This window comes from Stenella coeruleoalba (genome assembly GCF_951394435.1).
Source record: "Stenella coeruleoalba genome assembly, chromosome: 5".
NCBI lineage: Eukaryota > Metazoa > Chordata > Mammalia > Artiodactyla > Delphinidae > Stenella > Stenella coeruleoalba.
The window spans coordinates 76600038-76621528 of record NC_137150.1 but is presented as its reverse complement, the minus strand read 5'-3'; the positions used below and the strand labels follow the sequence as shown (position 1 = coordinate 76621528).

Sequence of the window (21491 nt, the reverse complement as noted above, 5' to 3'; positions counted from 1 at the left end):
CAGAGTTGTCTTGGTTCAACTGGTGCCTTCCCGGGTCGTGTTTGCTCAGTCTCCTCCTTATTCTGTGCTTCAGGGAATCCTATGACAGACTCTATCTTGATGTGGTTGTCTCAGTTTAATAGCACAGACTTGAAGGAGTCTTTAAAAAGAGACTGGAAATCAATACTGCATACTGCACATTTGCTTGGACTTGCACATCTAACAGGAAAAAAAAAAGGAGAAGAGAGAAACTTCATTCAGAGGTTTTGTTAGGTTACAGATGATCACATTAATTTAATTACTGCTAGGTAATAATAATGTGGAACTTGAGTGATAATAGTGTATTTAAAAACTGTATCGATGGCATACGTGTGCCTGAGTCTGGGGTTAGAAGTGTGATGTCTTACACAGAAAGCACTACCTAGGTAATTCCCTCTATGTTTTGTGCCAGTGCTAAACTACTGATTAATTGTAACTATGAAAAGAAATGAAGGGTGTCTATTACATGAAGATAACTCCTTCCCTAAGCCACATATCAGAAAAGGAAGAAATGCCACTAACTTCTAAAGAAGTTTAAACCCTATATCAGATTTTAATTATAAAATAGCCAAGAGGTGTATCAATGATAGATATTAGCCACCTGTACACTACATTTTTTTCTAATAAAGCCATTTCTTATATGACTCCTTATTTCTAATTAGCTCGGAAACCTTTGGCCACCTTAATTATGGTGATCAAGTGCTTTCCAGTGACCGCAGAGCACATACTTTGTGTCTCGATCTTAACTTATCCTTGTTTCTGTGAAATACAATTTCATCTGCTAGGCTCTTAAATGATTATATTAAATGTGACTAAATGTTTAATACAGTCGCATTAAATGCTGTATGAAAAATGTAATTTTGTTCCGATTTAGCACTTTGTTAAAAGTGAAATGACAGATCCCATAGAACATCCTGTGTCTTCGGGCAGATATATATGTGGTGGCATGGGATGGAAAATCCAGCACCAGCTGTTGCTTACCAAGGTTGCATTTTATTAAATGACCCTTGTTTGAAAATAACAATTTATAGCATTGAAACTTTCAGATCTGTTGAGTGATTTCTGAATTACTTTCTTGTATCGCAATTCAGGTTATAAAATATTCAGTTCTATACAGAGTGTATATTTGAGAGGGCAGTATCTTGCCGATACCTGCCTTCCTTCTGTGGATGACAGCTTTTTCAAAAATAATACCCACTGGACAGCTCTCAGACGTGTATTTCACTATGACATAAAATATGCTCTGGTGGGGTTATGATAGTACCACTATTCAGATTTACATAATTCCCCTCATGCTGGAAAATCAAACACTTTCTCAAAAAGTGAAGAATGATGTTTTATCTTCATTGTTCTCAGCTTCCTCCAACCCCTCTCTCCTTTTTTACTCACTTGAAATTGTATCTTCATTGTCAGCTAAATATATATTTTATTTGTCTTCTTCTGGACAGCAGAGTGTAAGGCAGCTCCTTGTATTAGCCAAGGTGGTGAAGTATGGTTAAGGGGACCTGGTCAGCACTTAATTGACTCATCTCCACCACATTCGCACACACCATCACACACAGTCCCAGATACCCCTCCTTTCCCCCTTGGTAAGTTGAAGGCTATGCTTTTACTAACCTCGGTCCTAGAGGAGGATGCTATTACCGTCTGGCCTTCTAAGATCCGAAATTGTGCAACCTGGAAAGTAAGAAAACCCTCAAATTTAACATCTGTCTTCAGTCACCTTTAGACCATCCCCCTTTAGAACCACCCTGCTAATAACTTAGCAGCCAGAACTGAAAGAACTGAGGAACTTGCTAAAGAGAAGAAGAAAACCTGTGAAAGCTAGGCTTAGTTCCTGTTAACTCTGTCGTTCTTCTCAAATAAAAATAAAAGGAAAGCAAAGCAGAATTCTTAAGGATAATTGAAAGCCAGCCAGTCCAGGTATCAATAGTCCATGACCCAGGTGCTAAAATAACCACCACCCCTTCCTGTTTAGAATGAATCTAGAAAGGTGAGGGACGAATTACGATGCATTTGGTTTTAGTCAGAACTGTTGTGTTTGAGGACTCTCCTATATAAAACTTTGCTAGAAAACTTCTCATACAGAGCATTTTAATTATGGTTAATTCTACTTTTAACACATAGTGAAAAATAACATTAAAAAATATTACCTAAATGACTGATTAGTTCAAAGACAGACCAAATGGGTAGTGATTTTAAATTCTTGCGTTGTACCAGGCACCAACCACTCTTTTTAGCATACGTGAGATGAGATGAGTTGAGATGAGAGGTGTCCACTTGTCTCACTTACATCGGCTTAACCCCTCCAGCAGATAATTGTTCTAATCACAAGCTGCAGCTGTTTTAAATGATCAAGATTTCATGTACCAAACCTGATAGAAAGAGAACCAAAATCTTCTAGGGGCAGGGGGAGGATTACACATTATTTACCTACCTGTATATGTCATAATTTTTTTTTTACTTTTGTATTTCTCACGTGCATCAAAAGACCAGCCATAATCTTTGCACTCTATAAACAAACATTAAAGAGTCCTAATGAATTTTATAATTGAAAAAAATCTTAACCCTCTACTAGTCCAAGCACTCATTTTAGAATTTATAGGAACAGCCCCAGAGAGGTAAAGGATCTTGCCAAAGGTCACAATCCTAGTTAATGACAAAAGTAAAACGAACTAAAACCCACATCTTCTGACTCCCAAAGCAGTCTTTTTTTCTCTACCTCAGAGAATTGCAGCTTAATTTGGACATTTTGGGGTGTTCGTGAATACTCTTTCATGTTCAAAAACGATGGGGCTAAAGAGTAAGATACTGTTAAAATTAGGTGATTGCTTGATTTCTAAGTAAAATCTGTCTTTTTTTCTTCATCGCTATCCCGTTGGTGCTCTAACATCTCTAAGTCTTAGCTTGCAGTGAGTGACGCGATCTGAAAAGTTTCTGATGAATAATTCAGTCCTCATAAACCAAGTCAACAGCATTATTAATTGGTAAGGACATGTTATAGTGTAAGTTCCCTGTGGCTTATCCGTGAATATTTCACAGTTGATGGGAAGAAGCATTTCTTAATATGGTCCCTGGTGGAGATATAGAACAGATAATTACATACACAAATGCATTTCACTGGAGGGTAGAGCTAATAAAATAACAAGAGGGAGTCATTTTGTATATTTAAGCATATATGGCCTAAGGGCCATGTTTTATCATAGATCATACGTTCATGTTTAATTATTGAGAAAGTTTACAGCTTGCCTTTCTAATGAGGGATTCAAGCGAAGAGATTTTAAATTGAGATTAAATTCTTATCTACTCTTTTTTTTTTACTATTTTTACTAAAATCTAGGCATTCATCTTGCTGTTTGCATAAGTACAAGCTTCACTTTAAACTCAAGATCAAGTGCATAGTAGATGTTTTAACTTAATGTTAAAAATCACATTAATTCCACATTTGTCCCAGAAACAATAAGTACAGGAATTACTGTGATTATACCATATTATCAAGCAAGTGCAAAAGCTGTGACATGAAGAAAGTGTCCTATTAAAAAAGGAATATATAGAAAACTATGAGGACATTTCATCAGACCTATTTCATAAATGTAGGAAAAATAGAATTCCACTTTAACTTGTATGATTATAATCATACAGAAAAGAACGAGATAAAGCTTATTTCCATACTGTCAACAGTTTGCTAATCTGTTGGGAAATAAAAACAATACTGACGGGGGAGAGTGTTGGACCTTCCCGGAAGGACAAAACTTGACAGGGAAAGTTTTAGGTGCTCTTTTAACAGCATCCATTGAGTAGTCTGTGCTCAATAGTGGTGAGTGTCTGCTCAGTAAGCAGACATCCTGAGCACTCATGTCCTTTCAGGTGTCTTCCCGGTTCAGTTGGAACCTCAAACTTAGGAGATGACCTCTAGGAACTAATACCAAGGCCCTTAAGAGACTCTTGAGGGTGTCACCTCTGGCCAGGGGATGAGAATGATAGAGGCTGTGGGCAGAGAGTACAGGCAATGACATGCCCTAAATCTCTCCCCTGAACCACTTCTCTTTTTATAAATAATTTTAGTTTGCTCTTGGTCAGGACTGAAACATCAGCCCCTTGTTTCACCTGAAGTTTCCTGAGGTTCTTTGCTTGTCCTCACTGCCCTGTACCTCAGCTTTCTGAACACTTGCATGAATCTGCCCTCTGTTCCATCCTGGTCTCCGCTTCCTTGAGCTGACTTCCTGGCATAGGCTTCTTTACCCTCAACCCCTCCCTAAGCTCCAGGGCCAAAAACACAGTCTCCTTCCTGCCTAGTAGTAAAGCCATACACCCAGGCTGCCCTCTGATGAACAGGATGCTAGCATGAGCAGAACATAAACAAATCCAGGCACTCCGGAAAGATTTAACAGTTATTCTCACAGCCAAGTCGTATAAGTTAGAATATTCCCCTGAAATGGGAAGGGAATTACAAAAGTCTCTAACAAGTTTCTTGTGTTATTATTTCTTGTACTTTTATTTTTTTTTAATGCCTTTTGTTTCTTTGTTTATTTATTTATTTATTTATTTATTTATTTATTGGCCAGGCAGCATGCGGGATCTTAGTTCCCCGACCAGGGATCAAACCCGCGCCCCCTGCACGTTGGAAGTGCGGAATCTTAACCAGTGGACCACCGGGGGAGTCCCTATTTGTTGTACTTTTAGAATGTGGACTAACTTGCCTCGTGTAGTCTTTCTCTTGTGTCTCGGAACCTGGTAGGCCTCAGACAATAGCCTTCCATCTCAGCCAACACTCAAAAAGAGAGCAAAAAGCTGCCCCACCCTAGCTGTTCTGTTCATTCAACAGGGGAGAATTAATTTTTTAAAAACAGCTAAAAAATGAAACAAAACATGAAATTCATTTCAGCAACCTTGGAAAAATGATAAAAACACATCAAACCATTTTAGCTCTAAACATGCCACGTTTGGTACATTGCGAGGCTTGGGGCTCCAGAAGGGATGCCAGAAGATCAGCCCTACAGCACAGCACTCTGGGGGTTCCACCAGGCTCTTCCAGTTTACAAGCGAGGCTTCTGCAGTCTTGATCAAAATGGCAAGAGTGACTTGGAGGCACTTTTGATTTACCTTAATGATAGAAAATGATGCTTTTTTAAACTACAATTTAATTTAGACTTCCTCTAGTTCAGATTGGCTTTCTTCCCATTTACCTGAAAGAATTGTAGAATCAGAGATGAGGATTTAATCCAACACCCCATTTTACAAATAAGTAAATAGAGAAGATTTCAGGTTAAATGACAACTCAGTTTTAGCAGATCACGCGACTCCTACACCAGCCTTCTTTCCATAAGTGATCAGTGTGTTAACCAGAAGTAATTTAAGTAAAATTTCTTTAAAATTTTTGAAAATTAAAACACGTGAGTGTGTACCCATTATAAAATACCAGTACAGAAATATAAAGTGAAGTCTACCTCCAAACATATGCTGGTTGATCCATTCTCCTTTTCAGAGATAATCCCTATGCGTCCTTTCAGAAAATTTTCTATGCATTTACCTACATCAAGTATAAAAACAGAGAGGATTTAAAATCAAGTGATCTCAGGAACTATTTCTTAAGACCATGTTGGCATGAACACTTGGGCAGGAGTTTCTGAGCTCCTTATTTTTCTCCAAGACAAATCTGTATCAACTGTAGCAGTGGTTAATGGAGACATTTTACAGACCTGGTTATGTACCATCAAGCTCTATCATATTCTGAAGTTTAAAGGTGAACTTCAATATGCAATATTGGTTTTCTTATTGGAAATATAGACAGTTTTTAATGCTGCCAACTAAGGCCCATGCCCCGTGAGAGAAGAAAATGAATGATCTACCCCCAAAATCCAAACGGATTTTCTTGACAGGGTTTTCTTGGCTGTCCATCTCAGCAGAGGCACGCCATACTGTAGAAAGCAGAAAGTCGAGAAAGACAGCTTATGCCATCCCATTTTTTAGAAAAATAATAGTTAATGAAGATTCTGGTAATCCTTAACTATTTTCCTGGTCACCTTCCTTAGCTGTTCTAACTTTCAAGCTACCAGTAAAATTGATGAACTGTAGTAGGACAAGAACTTACATTTGTTTGGTCACTTCTTTCTTTCCTGCCATCTTTCCCATCAGGCTTTCCCCTTTCTGGTTGTATCTTCCTATTTATTTCTGACTGTGCTTGGAAGCAAGCTGTGTGAAACCCACATTGTCTGAGTTGCCCATATTGTTGAAGAGAGCTGGCCAATTTCTTCATGAACTAGACTAGAGAGGACAGAAAAAGAGCCCTAGCCTAGGAGCCCCAGGGCCCAGCTCGTGGCCAGGCCTGATGTCTTCAGCTGTTTGACCCTGACCAAGTCCCTTCATTCCTCATTTACCCACAATTCTAAAATGAAGGAGTGAACAAAGATATTCCCTAAGGTCTCTTCCAGTTCAGAAATTCAGGTCCATTCTATTTAAATATTAGGAAATGACTGATGTACATGCACCTGTTTGTGCAGTAGCCCTCCTCCTGTGAGTCCCTACACGTGAACACACAGACTCTTCCACCACGCACACATTCAGCAACAAGAAGAAATGGCTCCTTCATTGCCTGTGCTAGAAGATAAGCTATAGGTACTGTTTATTTCCCCAAAGGACCTTATATATGAAATGCAGCATTTATTAAATTTATCAAATGTGATACGAGAAAATCTGTCATCTGCTGTTGAGACAGCATCCTGGGAGCCAGGTCAGAGTACTGCATTTGCTCACTGGAGTCAGGACAAACCAGAAACCCATCCTTTGGTTTGGTTTGACTCATCGTGAGTCAGCAGCGACTTGGCACCTGTAGAAATCAAACTGTTGGATCAGGTGGTAAAGCTGATCCTTGAACTGATGATATTTCTAGAGTTACAGCACCGAAGAATTGGAAGTTGCTCTGCAACAGTGTTGTCTCCAATGGCCAGATTCTGCCAGTAGAGCTGTGCATATATCTTTTATAGAGTGAGAACAGAGGTTTAGTAGGTCATGTCTGATCTGTACCCAGGTGTTAGGAAACAAGGCTTCACTGAAATTATAACATGGGCACAAAAGCTGTCAGAGAAATGAACCAAAAGTCCAGCCTGAGAGTCAGGAGGCCTGGGTTTCAGTTTCTCTCTCCAGGGCAGCTGCTGAGCACCTTGGGGCTTTGGAAAAGTCACCTGTTCTCTCTGGACCCTGGCTTCCTCTAAAATAGAAGGGTCAAGTGGATGTTCCGTTTTGCTGAAGAGTTTTATAGCATCTAATATACACTTATTTGGTCACACACCAGACAGAAAGTAGAAAACAACACAAGTGCAATACCTTTCCACTGGTCCTTCCAGTTACACATTATCTTTCAAACAAGCAAGGAGCTTCTACAAGGAAGGCCCCATTAGTTATGCATTATAGGTGCCAGGCAGTTATGGAAACTCTCAGGCCACCGACATATCCACTATTCCTTCATTCACGCTTTTATTCATTCTATATACAGAGTAATTACATGTGTGCAGTGTGTGCCTGTGAAGGAGAATCAGAAAAACAAAAGATGTTTCTACCCTTCAGGACATTTTAGACAGATTTTTTTAAAAAAAACAAATACTCTCCTGAACTAGCTAGAAAAAGGAATAATGAGAGTTTCCCAAATAATTATGCATAGCAGGAACCCAATTTTTTTTTCTTGTACCATCATTAACCATAACTGATTTCAAGGGAAGGTATTCTGTTCCATTGGAATTTCCACCATAGGCAGAACGTGTATCTGTCTGGGAGCACTGAATCAATTTTCACATGAGGAATCCCAAGCCTTCCCATCATCCCATGGCTGGGGAGTGGTTTACTATTCCTTTAGGAAGTTGGGAAGATTGTTGGCACCTCCAGCTTCCTCTGAAGACAAGACTTAATTACAAACACACCAAGATACACATAAGGCCTTGTGCATTTCCTTTCTAAAAGGAATTTGAATTTTAACAGAGAACAAAGACTAAACACCAACAGAAAGGGTTTCTAGTGATAGAACTTGGGACATCAGCCCATCAGAGAGAGAAGGGCTGCTTTGGGGGCAGGAGACCCTATGGGAGCCCTTCAGCTGTGTCCACACTTGAGGCATCGCTATTGCAGTCCTGGCCTTCTAAGCCTTTGCAGAAGCCTAAAGATGCTCAAAAGGGCAGGTTTTAGTTCTGCAGATGGGTTTATTTACTGCCAATGTCCCCACCTCCAAATTTACTTCCCTCTTCACCGGAAATAAATCTTTTGGAGGCTTATGAAAATTAAGTATTAGGAAAATTCTGCCCCCGTCCTACTAGATTGCATCTACAAGTCCAAACAAAATCGCTTCCTTGACTTACATACCTATAAGGTCAAGGAAGGTCTGTAACTCAGAGGAGCGGGCCTGGAAGAAGTCAGGGCAGGTGCCTGATCCCACCCCTCCTGCTATAGGCAGCACGGGGCTGCCCACTGGAATCCTGCTAAAATGGAGGGCTGTGCTGGGGTGGTCCTTTTCTCTCAGTCCTTCCCTGAACTCACTAATTCACATTACACTGCTCTTCCTGATCAATAACTTATTGAGGAGAAGATCAGTAAATGACGTAAATGTCTCCAGTGGAGCCGTCCCCCTCCATGACCCCACTGTCCTTTTAGTCTGCGCCTCAGAATCCTCATTCCGTGTCCCATAGAAACGCAGTTACCCTTGTCCTTTTCAGGGAAAAAGACATTGATTGAGAGCTTAGCCCTGACATTTCACCCTCTTATCTCAGAACACAGAAGCCCCTTCACGTTTGTTGTCTTTTTTACTCAAGGTTAATATAGATCCCCAGGCACTGGCAACTCCATGCTGCATTCTGTTGCCTGTAATTGTCCTTCCATCTAATTGGGCGAAAGGCTACTCTAATGAACCAGCTACTGATTCCCTTACCTATTCACTCTTTTATCAGTATTCCTTTACCAGTAAATTCTTTGTTATCTAGGTCCTGAAATTTATTTCATGTTTTTTTAAACTTAAAATTTTTTCTTACAAAATTGCTTCTTTTATCTTATAGCAGACTGTGATCTTTTTGCTTCTGAGTACTTTATAATACAATTCGAATATAATAGAACATTCTAAAATAAAGCCAGGCAGGGATTTCATCCTAACCACTATTAAATGCTGAGAGAGGCAGATCATATTTTTTTAAAAAGAGAGGAGAGCTGGGATGGAGGAAGCTGGATCTCATAATTCAACCAGTATATTTCGGGCTCCGGCTGCATGCTGAGCACAGGGCTAGGCTCTGAAGATGCAGAAACAAAGAAGACAGCATCCTGGCCCTCAGAGAGATTCATATTCTGATGAGTCCATTCATAACAACTGTAATTCAAACCTAGCAACACCCCCAAAAGCTGTTGGAAGCTTTGTAGCTTATTTCTATGACTGTCTATGGGATCGTACTCTGGAAAAATACGCTCTAAACCCTGCTTTCTTGGGCCGTTAGAAATCCATGCTTGTCCCTAATCCGTTTTTATAGTTACATGTAACCTTCATAGAGTAAAAAATGCGTCTGGACGGCTTTTGAAGTGTCAGGCAGAGAAATCTGTTTTGATGGCTTGAAAAGAAGTGGAAAAGTTTTAGGGAAAGCTAACAAGCTTCCAAAGAGTTTAGATCTGCTAGTGTCCAGACATGGGATTAGGCAGAGGGAAAAGCCTTCTAGCAAGTGGGAGCTGGGGCCATGTAAGCATGGAGACCCCACTGAAGGAGTCAGCGAGAGAGAAGCCAGGCTACAGGCGTCTGTTGATATGTCTGCTGAGTGAAAGTGGAGAAGGAGGTTTGGAGGCAGGGAGTTGTGGTGGAAGCAGATTCTGGAAAACAGAACCCCAAAACTGGCTTGTTCTCAGAGTCATCTGGCCCAGCCTCCCGCCTCCGAGCACATCCCGCCTGTGCTGTGTCTGGCCAACTGCTTTTTCAGCTCTCGAGGGATAGAGATTCCACAACCTACCCTGTCATCTGTTCCAGAGCCACCCCCGCTCTGCACTTAGAAGTTCTTGCTTTTAAAGAATGGAGGCAGGAGAGAGGTGGTCCAAAAATGGGGAGACAACAAAGCAGGGCAGAGGAACTGTCGTAGAGCTTGGAGATGGGGACCTCACACCCCAGTGCGGGTGGAGACACTAGAAGGGGAGCCAGCCATCTGGGAACCGCCCTCGCGGAAGCCCTGTCTGGCGGAGCGGAGGTTCCCGTTCTGCTCCACGAAAGCAGTGGGAATCTAGACATCCGCCGCCTCTTACGCCTTCAGTACCCTATTGCATTTCATACACTCCGCCCGAGTCATTTCTTTTCATACCAATTCTTGGATGCAAAGAAATCTTGGGCAGTCCAAGTGGATTCTAGAGCCAAGTCAAGTCACCATGTCTTACTCCATTCAGACTTTTCCATCTGCCTTCACCCTCTCAGTCACACTCCTAGAAGCAAACCAGAAAGTCCTTGCAACCAAAATCACTATCTGAAAGCCCAAGAGCTTTCTTGTTCTCCCTCTGATCTCAAGCCACAGTGTGTTGGTCTGATTTTACTCCATTTATAGTTCTCTGGCTTTCATGGCTCTGCACCACATGACAGAGCAGGAAAGCAAGCAGAGGCCAGAGATCAGGTGGAAGGAAGTAGAGGCAGGATGGCTGCAGAAGCAGAGCAGAGGCAGCTGCTGACGCGGGAGCCTGCAATAGTCCCATGGCCGCCGTGATCCACACTGGGGTCCTAGTGTGCCATACAGGCTCTCGCATTCCCTGGGTTTCCCGGAGGCGGCCCTTCCCTCAGCCTTGGGCCTCCCCTTGGCGGTGAGTCTCATTGCAATTCATGCCCTCCCTGTCCCCTCCTCCCAGTCCCAGGCTAACACTGAAGCCCCTGACTCCTTTTCAGTCTGCGGAAGAACAGAGTCCCTGCCTGTTGGGATCCGGTCCACTCTGGGGATGCTTTTTAGCTGAAACTGCTGCAGTTGAGCACAAGGAGTTCTGACTGCCAGAGTGAAAGGGTACTCCAGCAGGCTGCAGCAGCTTCCCTGCCTCTGGGGCTGTAAATAAGGGAACGGTCCAGGACCGTCCCAGAGGACTAAGGATAGACCAGATGATCTCTTGAGATTCCTCCCAGCTCCAGAACCTGGCTTTTAAATAGCAACACTAAGATCCAGGTGACATACAGGCTCACTGACAGCAGGTACTCCTCCTCCCGCGACACCCCATGTACCTGGGCAGACATTCTTCTCCCAGCAGGAGACATGATGCAAAAATAGACAGGTGCAGGGAGGGGGCTTAAAATCTGCCCACACTGAGCCTTGATGCCAGGGGATGTGCATATCTGCTGGCCCAGCTCTGTGACCTGGTGGGTCTATGCAACTGTCAAAACATGAGTGTGTGTGATAAATTCCCCTCCGACGCTCATCACAACTTCTGAGTGTTCTGTGCATTTTTAAATAATTCTTACCATGTAAATATTATATTACATTTTAATAAAAAGATTTTTTTTTTGCATTTTACTTTTGTAATATTTGGGGTTTTATAGATTTTTATTTTATGGCCAAGTATACTTTTGTAAGGAAATGTTGAAGTCTTGAGTATTTTTATTCTTTTCAAACTACAGTTAATGTCAACTGTAAGCACTGATAAATATTATTCATATGCGGTTTTCCTTCCTTTCCATCGGGTCTTTTTAAGGAAATGTGTTTTGGCATAGCTTTTTATTTAAAACTCTGCTTCATTTTACACATTGTGAATACTGAAGATTCTGAAAAATAAAGATGCATTTAAAATCTCTGTGCTGTTACATTTTAGAAATGGTAATGTGCATTGCTTTGCCAAAGTGGTAATTAAATGTTTAATGGTTTAGAACTCCTAGTTCAGAATGGGGCTTCTAGTCATTATTCACAGTACGGAGCCTCCGTGTCAGCCCCCGCTTCTTGGGAGAGTGCACATGAGAATGGTGATTTCCTGCTCAGTTTGGAAATATGGTTATGTTGACATTATAGTTACTGTGCTGTGGTTTTGCAATAAATGTGTATTGAAAGCACTTGTGATGACGTGGTCCGCATTTTGTTTTTAATCAAACTCCAAATGGCAGTAGGAATGGAGCCAAAGCTCCTTGAGCATTTGGGCAGCGAGATGTGGTGGGAAAAAACACATGAGTTCGGGAGCAGGACAGGCTGGGCCAAATCCTGCCCCTCCACCGACAAGCCCTGAGACCTGGGAATTCTTTCAGCGCTTCTGGAGATCCTGTGTTCTCATCCATTAAAAAATAGAGCTAAAATAAAGGAGGGGGATACTTATACATTTTGTGATGATGGGATAAAGTGACGAACCTAACAGACCTGGCACATTCTGGTTGCCTGATAAGCGTTATTGGCCTTCTTCCTTTTCTTCCCTCTTACATCCCTCCCAAAGTCTTCATTTTAAAAAAATTAATATTCAAGTTAAAAACGTATTGACCTTCTGAGTAAGGCGATAGTATTATATATGTAAGGGTTAATAACTTTCTAATTTATCATAGACGTTAATTCCCAAAAATGTTGATCACAGCTGGATTGAGACAGTATTTGGGAAACGTGGCAATGTTTATATAAGCACACCACATTATAAGTCTACTGGCGATCCAAAGGGATTTGCCTTTGTGGCATTTAAAACAAAAGAACAAGCAGCAAAAGCTCTGAAGGTAGGTCCAGAGTCATCACAAAAATGTGAAAGCACTTATTTTTGTAGTTTCAAAGCAAGCACATCCCAGGTTAAGTAGTGGGGAGCCCGTTCTTGGAAAAACTTGGAATCATGAACATCCGTTAACCTTTTGGAGGAAAGTTTTTCTTAACCTTCCTGGACTAGTTATCAAATAGTCCTGTTCTCTTCTTGAAGTTTCCAAAGTCTTCATTTTTGAAATACAGAAAACTATAATGCTTTCTTTACATCTTGCTATAAATGTTTTTAGTATAGAACAGATCAAAACTGTATTTTTGTTTTATATCCTTAACATATCACGGACATTTTCCCATGACAAGGGAAACTTTTATAATTTGAAGTATTTAATTTTATTGTTGGACATTAAGGCTGTTTCTGCAGAATACATTGTATATTTATCCTCCTTCTACTCTCTGATTATTTTCTTAGAAAAGATATGTAGAAGGAGAATTACTCGGCTCAGGTATGAAGACTTTTAGCTCCTAAAAAGTATCCCCATATTAATTTAATTATTTATCCAGCCTCAATGGAAAAACCTGTTTCTTCTCTACACTCAGTACTCACTTCTGACCCCAAATATGTGGGTTTCTCCACACCAAGCAATTCTCCAATTCTCAGCAGACACCAACAGTTGAACTCACTGCTGATACTAACTGCTTGGAACAGGGTAGACCCCACAGGTTAAGGGCTCAGTCCCACCGAGTACCCCTCTCCTCCCTCCTCTTTAGACTCCAATTGCAAGTCTGAGTTGTCACCTCTGCTTCTGACCAGTGAAAGGCTATAAATCACGGTTCCTTAATCAAATAATGGGCAGAAGACCTAAATAGACATTTCTCCGAAGAAGACATACAGATGGCCAACAGGCACATGAAAAGATGCTCAATATCGCTAATTATTAGAGAAACGCAAATCAAAACTGCCATGAGGTATCGACTCACACCGGTCAGAATGGCCATCATCAAAAAGTCTACAAATGATAAATGCTGGAAAAGATGTAGAGATATGGGAACCCTCCTACACTGTTAGTAGAAATCAGTGCAGCCACTATGGAAAACAGTATGGAGTTTCCTTAAAAAGAAACTACAAATAGAGTTACCGTAAGATTCAGCAATCCCACTCCTGGGCATATATGTGGAAAAGATTAAAACTCTTACTTGAAAAGCTACATGCACCCCAATGTTCATAACAGCACTATTTACAATAACCAAGACATGGAAACAACCTTAATGTCCGTCAACAAATGATTGGTTTAAGATGTGGTGTGTGTGTGTGTACACACGCACATACAAAATGGAATATCATTGAGCCGTAAAAAAGAATGAAATATTGCCATTTGCAGCATCGTGGATGGACGTAAAGATTATCATCCTAATAAGTGAAGTAATCAGAGAAAGATAAATATTATATGATAACACTTATATGTGGAATCTAAAAAATAATACAATGAACTTATTTACAAAACAGAAACAGACTCACAGACATAAAAAACAAACTGGTTACCAAAGGGGAAGGGGGGGCAGGGGTAGATTAGGAGTTTGGGATTGACAGATACACTATCTATAAAATAGCTAAACAACAAGGATTTCCTGTATAGCACAAGGAACTATATTCAATACCTTGTAATAACCTATAATGGAAAATAATCTGAAAAAGATTATATATAGATATAAAATATTATATAATATATATATAAATAAAACTGAATCACTTTGCTGCACACCTGAAACTAACACAATATTGTAAATCAACTATAGTTCAATAAAAAAGGAAAATGAGGGGTTCCCATGATGCCCTCCTTGAGGTTGATAATGTGCTAGAACGGCTCACAGAACTCAGGAACACAGTTTCTATACTAGGTTACCACTTTGTTATAAAAGGATACAACTCAGAAACAGCCAATGGAAGAGATGAATGGGCCAGGGTATGGGGGAAAAGGGCATAGAGCTGCCATGACCTCTCCAGGCACGCCATCCTCCCAGCACCTCCCCGTGTTCACCAACCCAGAAGCCTGGCTCCTCAAAGCCCTTCAGTTAGAGTCGTTTATGGAGGCTTCACTACAGGCACAACCGATTATATCATTAGCCCTTAGTGATTAACTCAACCTCCGGTCCCTCTACCCTCCCAGGAGGTTGGAGGTTGGGGCTGAAGTGCCAACCCTCTAATCACCTGGTTGGTTCCCCTGGCAACCAGCCCCCATCCAGAGGCTACCCAAGAGCCCCCAGCCCCTAGCCACCATTACCATACAAAAGATATGTCCTTCAGAGAGCTCAAGGGTTTTGGGATCTGTGTGCCAGGAAGTGGGGGCAGAGACCAAACGTCTATTTCTCATTGTGTCACAAGTTCCATTAGGTTCCACCAGAAAATGAGTTATTGAAAATTTCAGGGATTCTGCTCAGGTGGAAAAAATAACAAGGAGAGGTGACAGGAGGGCGGATCATACTGGCCGCTCCTCCTTCTTGTTCTTTACTTCACTTCTCATAAACCACACAGCTTGGCATGGGCCCTATTACAACCTATTAGTTTTTTCTTCCATTAAAACACTGGGGGCTTCTCTGGTGGCGCAGTGGTTGAGAGTCCGCCTGCCGATGCAGGGGACACGGGTTCGTGCCCCGGTCCGGGAAGATCCCACATGCCGCGGAGCGGCTGGGCCTGTGAGCCATGGCCGCTGAGCCTGAGCGTCCGGAGCCTGTGCTCTGCAACGGGAGAGGCCACAACAGTGAGAGGCCCGCGTACCGCAACAAAAAAAAAAAAAAAAAAAAAAAATCACTGGACCTGGCTTCCCTGGTGGCACAGTGGTTAAGAATCCGCCTGACAATGCAGGGGACACGGATTCGAGCCCTGGTCCGGGAAGATCCCACATGCAGTGGAGCAACTAAGCCTGTGCACCACAGCTACTGAGCCTGCGCTCTGGAGCCTGTGAGCCACAACTACTGAAGCCCGCGCGCCTGGAGCCCGTGCTCCGCAACAAAAAGAAGCCACTGCAATGAGAAGCCCTCGCTCGCCTCAACTAGAAAAAGCCTGTGTGCAGCAACAAAGACCCAACGCAGCCAATAAATTAATTAAAAAACAAACAAACACTGGACTTGATGATCTTTAAGAGCCTGATCAATTCTGAATTCCAGCAAGTAAGAGGCAGAAAGGAGGCAATGCAGGAAGATGGGCTGCACCCCGCAGGCCTACAAACCCAAGCTGTACTTGCCCAGCTTCAAGACCAAAGAAAGAGCTCAGAGTCAGCAACAGAGACGTTGGTGGTTTAATGGTTGGGGGAACTTACATGTCTGAAGCAAGGTCCTGGAGCAACACCCCATGGTGTGTGGCAGACAGCAGGCAGGACCTGGAGGCAGGCTATTTTCCCCGGGCAGTGGGAGATTAGTAGTTGAAGGGGAATTGACTTCAGGTGGGCTCATTGGTTACCTGGGAAACCAGCAGAGGAGCATGCCCCCTCACTGCCCCTTTGATAAGCTATCAGGTGGAGATGTTCTGATCTAAGATTAGAACAGCCATTAGCTGGGCCCAGGGGCAAGTATGTAGGAAGGTCAGTCATGTGAGTAGGGTGTAGCTGAAGTAGGCGCTGGCAGAGCAGGAGATGTAGGGAGAGCAAGAGAACAGCCATCTTGGGTGTCCTGATCGTACAGAAGGGATGGAGGGAAGGAGGGAAATTCTCAAGTTCAGATAAATAGAGATGGAACGGCCCTTATATGGGAGACTTTGTTTTCTTTCACAAGTGGTGTCTTTCAGAGCTGTTTCATGGGTAATTTACTGGACTGGTATCATTTGTTCCCCAAAGGAAGCTAGGGCATATTTTGGAATTTTGTCAACAAAACAATTTTTATGAAGCTCAAGCCCGTATTTTCCATATTTCCATACTCGCCTGCCATATCAGTAAACAAAGGATGTTGTGGGCATCAAGCATCCACTGCAGCTGCCCCAGATTGTGCACCTTGAGGGAATTCAGGATGGAGAAAAACGGAATACTGGCCCAGATAGTTAAGGTGCATATCAAAGGAATGATTTCAATGAGCCCAGACTCTTGCATCTTCTCATACATAGAAAAGCGCAAAATTCATTAACTTGAGATGTCTGGTTTTCTTTAATTAATGGTAATCTTTGATGTTCTGACTGTGGTTTTTGTTGCAAAACTATATATCCTGGCTCCTCTCTTACTTCTTTGGAGCAGTCCCTCAGAGCTATCTGAGAGGCGGACTTCCAGGTGAAGTTTCCAGAAATTTCGCCAAATAAACCATAATTCTCAACTCTTAGGTTGTGCATTTTTTTCAGTCCACATATATTTACTTTGACTTCCCAGTGACTCAGATTGCAGAGACAAACCTAACCCCCATGCTTAGCTCAGTAACAACGGTAACAATTTTGGGTGCTTGCTAAGTGTCTGATACTGTTGTAAGCACTTTCCATGCTTCAGCCCTCACAGCAAACCCAGAGTAGGTTCTATTATTAGCTCCATTTTGCACAAGAAGAAAAAACATAGGCGGTGAGCCAGGGGTTGTATTTGAGCCCAGGCTGTGGCTTCAGAGCTCTGGGCCCCCACCAGGAGGCAGTAGGTCCTGGATAAAGCTGTGTCTCACACACATACACACACACACACACACACACACACACGCACACACACACACACACACACGCGCACACACACACACACACACACGAGTGAAGGAGCTTTCCCAAGGGCGGTGTATTTGTACTGCCGGGCTTTGTACAAGGCCCTGTTCTAGAATTATTTTACTTTTCACAACAGTCCTGCAAGGTAAGTGTCACTGCTCCCACCTCACATATCACAGCTGGTAAATGGTGGGTCTAGAAGTCAAAAGTCCAGGATCCTCATGGATGCGCTGGGACCTGCCACACTTTACCGGAGTGCTTGCACCTGGACAAACATCTCTTCGAGCAATGGAATACAAAGAAACTATAAGGGACTAAAAGTAACTGCACTCAGGCAGCAGCTGGGGCAATTATGAACAAGATACAAAAAGACCACACACTAACTGCAATTTCTGAGGTGCCAAGAGCAAAAGCAGGGTACCCTGCACGCAGCACCACCAAGAGGGCGGGCGGACCACCTAAGCTATGCTTCCTGCCCAGCCCACAGAACCACCCCTGTTGTTACCCCATTAAGGACCCAAGCAGCTCCTCTCCCAGAGTGAGCAAGGGCACCTGTTACCTGTTTTTGCTGCCTCGTGCTGCAGCTTCAGCCCCAATAAAGCCTTGCATGGAATTCTCATCTGGCCCCTTACCAATTTCTATTGATTAAAGAAAGAGTGCAAGGGCCCCGATTACTGACAATCCCTTAGTGTCAGGAGCCTTCAGACCAGGGCGCGTGAGTACAAGAGGTTCACAGCATGATAGACTTAAAGGAACCAAGTACTGCCTTTCCTCAATCCATCTGAGACAGCTCCTTCTGACTCGAGGTCAGGGCTGGGTTCTGCTGTCCCACCTCCCCTTTCAGATTTGTCCTTTTCTCACTTTACAAATAAAAGGTATATCTCTCACAATTACCAATATTACTATGGAGGTCCTGGGGTGTAAAAGCCTTCCCACTGCCAGAAAAGGGGGGGAGGAGGAAGGATAATTAAAAATACATCTGTCCAACATATATATATAACGGAATATTATTCAGCCATGAAAAAATAATGAAATCTTGCCATTTGCAACAACATGGATGGACCTAGAGGGTATTATACCACACAGAAACAGAGTCAGAGAGAGAACAAAAAGGTGTTTACCAGAGGGGAGGGGTGAGCAGAGGAGAGAAATAGGTGAGGGAGACTAAGAGGTACAAACTTCCAATTACAAAATAAATGTCACGGGTATGAAGTGTACAGTGTGGGGAATATATAGTCAATAACTATGTAATAATATCTTTGTATGGTGACAGATGGGAACTAGACTTATCAGGGTGATCGTTTTGTAATGTGTAGAAAGATCGAATCACTATGTTGATTCAACATGATGTTGAAGGTCAATTATGCTTCAAAAGCAAACAAACTCAGGAAGAGAGATCAGATTTGTGGCTACCAGAGGTGGGGGGCAGGGAGGAAGAGGTACTTGATGAGGTGGTCAAAAGGTACAAGCTTCCAGTTATAAGATAAGTCAGTACTAGGGATGTGATGTACAACATGATCAGTATAATTAATACGGCTGCATGTTATATAGGAAAGTTAAGAGTAAATCCTGAGTTCTCACTGCAAGAAAAAAATTTTTTCTATTTCTTTAATGTTGTATCCATATGAGATGATGGATGGTCACTAAACTTATTGTGATAATTATTTCGTGATATAATTCAGTCATTATGCTGTACACCTTAAATTTATATGTGCTGTATGTCAGTCATATCTCAATAAAAATGGAAGAAAAAAATATGTGTCTGCAACACCTCCTGTGACAAGTTATCATGAACCTAGGGTAGGGCTTCACATCTGTCGCTTTCTTACATATATTTCTGTTACAGACAATGTGGCATTCAAGTGGGGTGCTTTGACTCCTGTTGAGATGCAGAGAATTCAGATGTAGAATAGAACGGGAGAGCAGGAAGGATGACAATTGTTGTGTAATAACCTCACCTTTTCCATCCCCCGACTTCTGTCAGAGGTCACCAAACTCCAGAGGGAGAGTTCCAAGAAAGCAAAGCAACAGTGAGATGGTAAAGGTGTCAGGACTCTATTTCTCCCATGTGACCTGTGCATGTCACGACTGCAGCCTTATCTAACTGTATCTGTCTTAGAATGTTCAAGATTGCAGTGAAGCTCACTGCTTTGGAAGCTCATCCTCTCTGCCTCTTCCCCACTCTCAGCTGGAGGAAGAGCTTTGAGAGTGTTCTTTTTCACCCAGCCCTCCGTGTGGGCAAAATCGAGAGCCTTTCAAATCGGGGTAGGAAGGGATTTCCCTATGCACTTCAGACAGCTGAATAGTACACCTTCAAGTAAAGGAAACATTGTAAGAGCTAAGCTAATATTTTAGATTTTCTTAGGCATTTATTCACACTTTTAAACTTTATTGAGGTAGCATTGACATGCAGTTAGCCTCAGGTATTTAAAGTATACAATATAAGCTTTGTGACACATGTACATACCCATGAAACCACAACCACCATCAAGATAAGTGAACTTATCACCCCTTTAGCATCCCTCGCTCCACCTCCCCGTCACCATACCCCATCCCTAGGCAATCACTGATCTGCCTTCTGCCATTATAGATGTTTTCATTTTCTAGACTTGTATATAAATGGAACAATACAGTAGATATTCTTTCTTTTTGTCTGGCTCCTTTCACTCGGCATAATTGGCATAATTATTTTTTTTTTTTGATTAATTTATTTATTTATGGCTGTGTTGGGTCTTTGTTTCTGTGCGAGGGCTTTCTCTAGTTGCGGCGAGCGGGGGCCACTCTTCATTGTGGTGCGCGGGCCTCTCACTATCGCGGCCTCTCTTGTTGCGGAGCACAGGCTCCAGAGGCGCAGGCTCAGTAGTTGTGGCTCACGGGCCTAGTTGCTCCGCGGCATGTGGGATCCTCCCAGACCAGGGCTCGAACCTGTGTCCCCTGCATTGGCAAGCAGATTCTCAACCACTGCGCCACCAGGGAAGCCCTGGCATAATTATTTTGATACTCATTCATGTTGCTCCATGCATCAACATTTTGCTCCTTCTTATTGCTGAGTATATCCATTGTAGGAATACACCACAATTTGTTTACCATTCACCTGGCGATGGATATTTAGACTGTGTCCTGTTTGGGGCCCTTACCAATAAAAGTGCTGTGAACATTTGTGTCTTAGTTCTTGTGTGGGCGTATACTTTCTTTTCTCTTGAGCAAATACTTATGAGTGGAATGACTGGATTCTATAGTAAATGTATGTTTATTTAAGAAGCTGCCGAACTATTTTCCAAAGTGGTTGTTCCATTTGACATTCTACCAGCGTGTAGGAGAGTTCCACTTATTCCACATCTTCACCACACTTCATATGATCAGCATTTTCAGTTTTAGACATTTTAATAGCGTGTTATGGTACCTCATTGTGGTTTTAATTCATGTTTTTCTAATGGCAAATGGCATCTTTCCACATGTTTATTTGGCATTCATAAATCTTCCCTGGTGAAGGGTCTCTTCTTTGCCCATTTATGTTGTTCTCTGTTTTCTTATTACTGCATCTTGATAGTCCTTCATGTATCTGGATTTGCCAGTATTTTCTCCTCACCAGTGGATCACCCTCCTTTTTTTTAGTTTGGCTGCGCCGCACGGCTGTGGGTCTTAGTTTCTCGACCAGGGATCGAACCCGGGCCATTGGCAGTGAAAGCATGGCATCCTAACCACTGGACCACCAGGGAATCTCCAGCCCAATGAATTATATTTTAACTCTTTTAACAGGGTCTTTCAAAGAGAAGTTTTTTATTTTGATGAAGTATGATTTATCAATATTTTCTTCTCTAGATTGTGCTTTGGGTGTCGTATAAAATCCTTGCCTACCCCAAGCTCATGAAGATTTTCTCCTATTCTTTCTTAGAAAAGTTTTATTGTTTTTATTAAATTTTGTCAAAAGATTACCAAATACCACAAAACCATACTCATCTTTTACTTGGGTACAAGCCTCCTTGTTATAACTGCCAGCTTCTCTATCGTTTTAAATTCCTACCATAGATTTCAATGTCCACACTCTACCAGGAGTATATTGTAGATTCTTCTGTAAATAACGCACTTGACACTAATCATTGATGTTAAGTCCTAATACTCTCACTCTCTCTGTCTCTCTGCTGTTAATCTTTCTCATTCTAGTGATAAATCACATTTAT

The 21491-nt window shown here is 42.2% G+C and overlaps 1 protein-coding gene across 1 annotated transcript in view; it reads left to right on the top strand.

Annotated features, from left to right (window-relative positions):
- Positions 1-12154, top strand: part of SLC49A4 (solute carrier family 49 member 4) — a 102540-nt gene extending 90386 nt beyond the window's left edge. Inside the window, exon 9 of the mRNA XM_079922596.1 lies at positions 4-12154. Within this exon, the coding sequence (XP_079778722.1) occupies positions 4-119 (116 nt within the window). The 3' untranslated portion in view covers positions 120-12154. The remainder of the gene's footprint in view (positions 1-3) is intronic.
- Positions 12155-21491: the final 9337 nt, after the last annotated feature.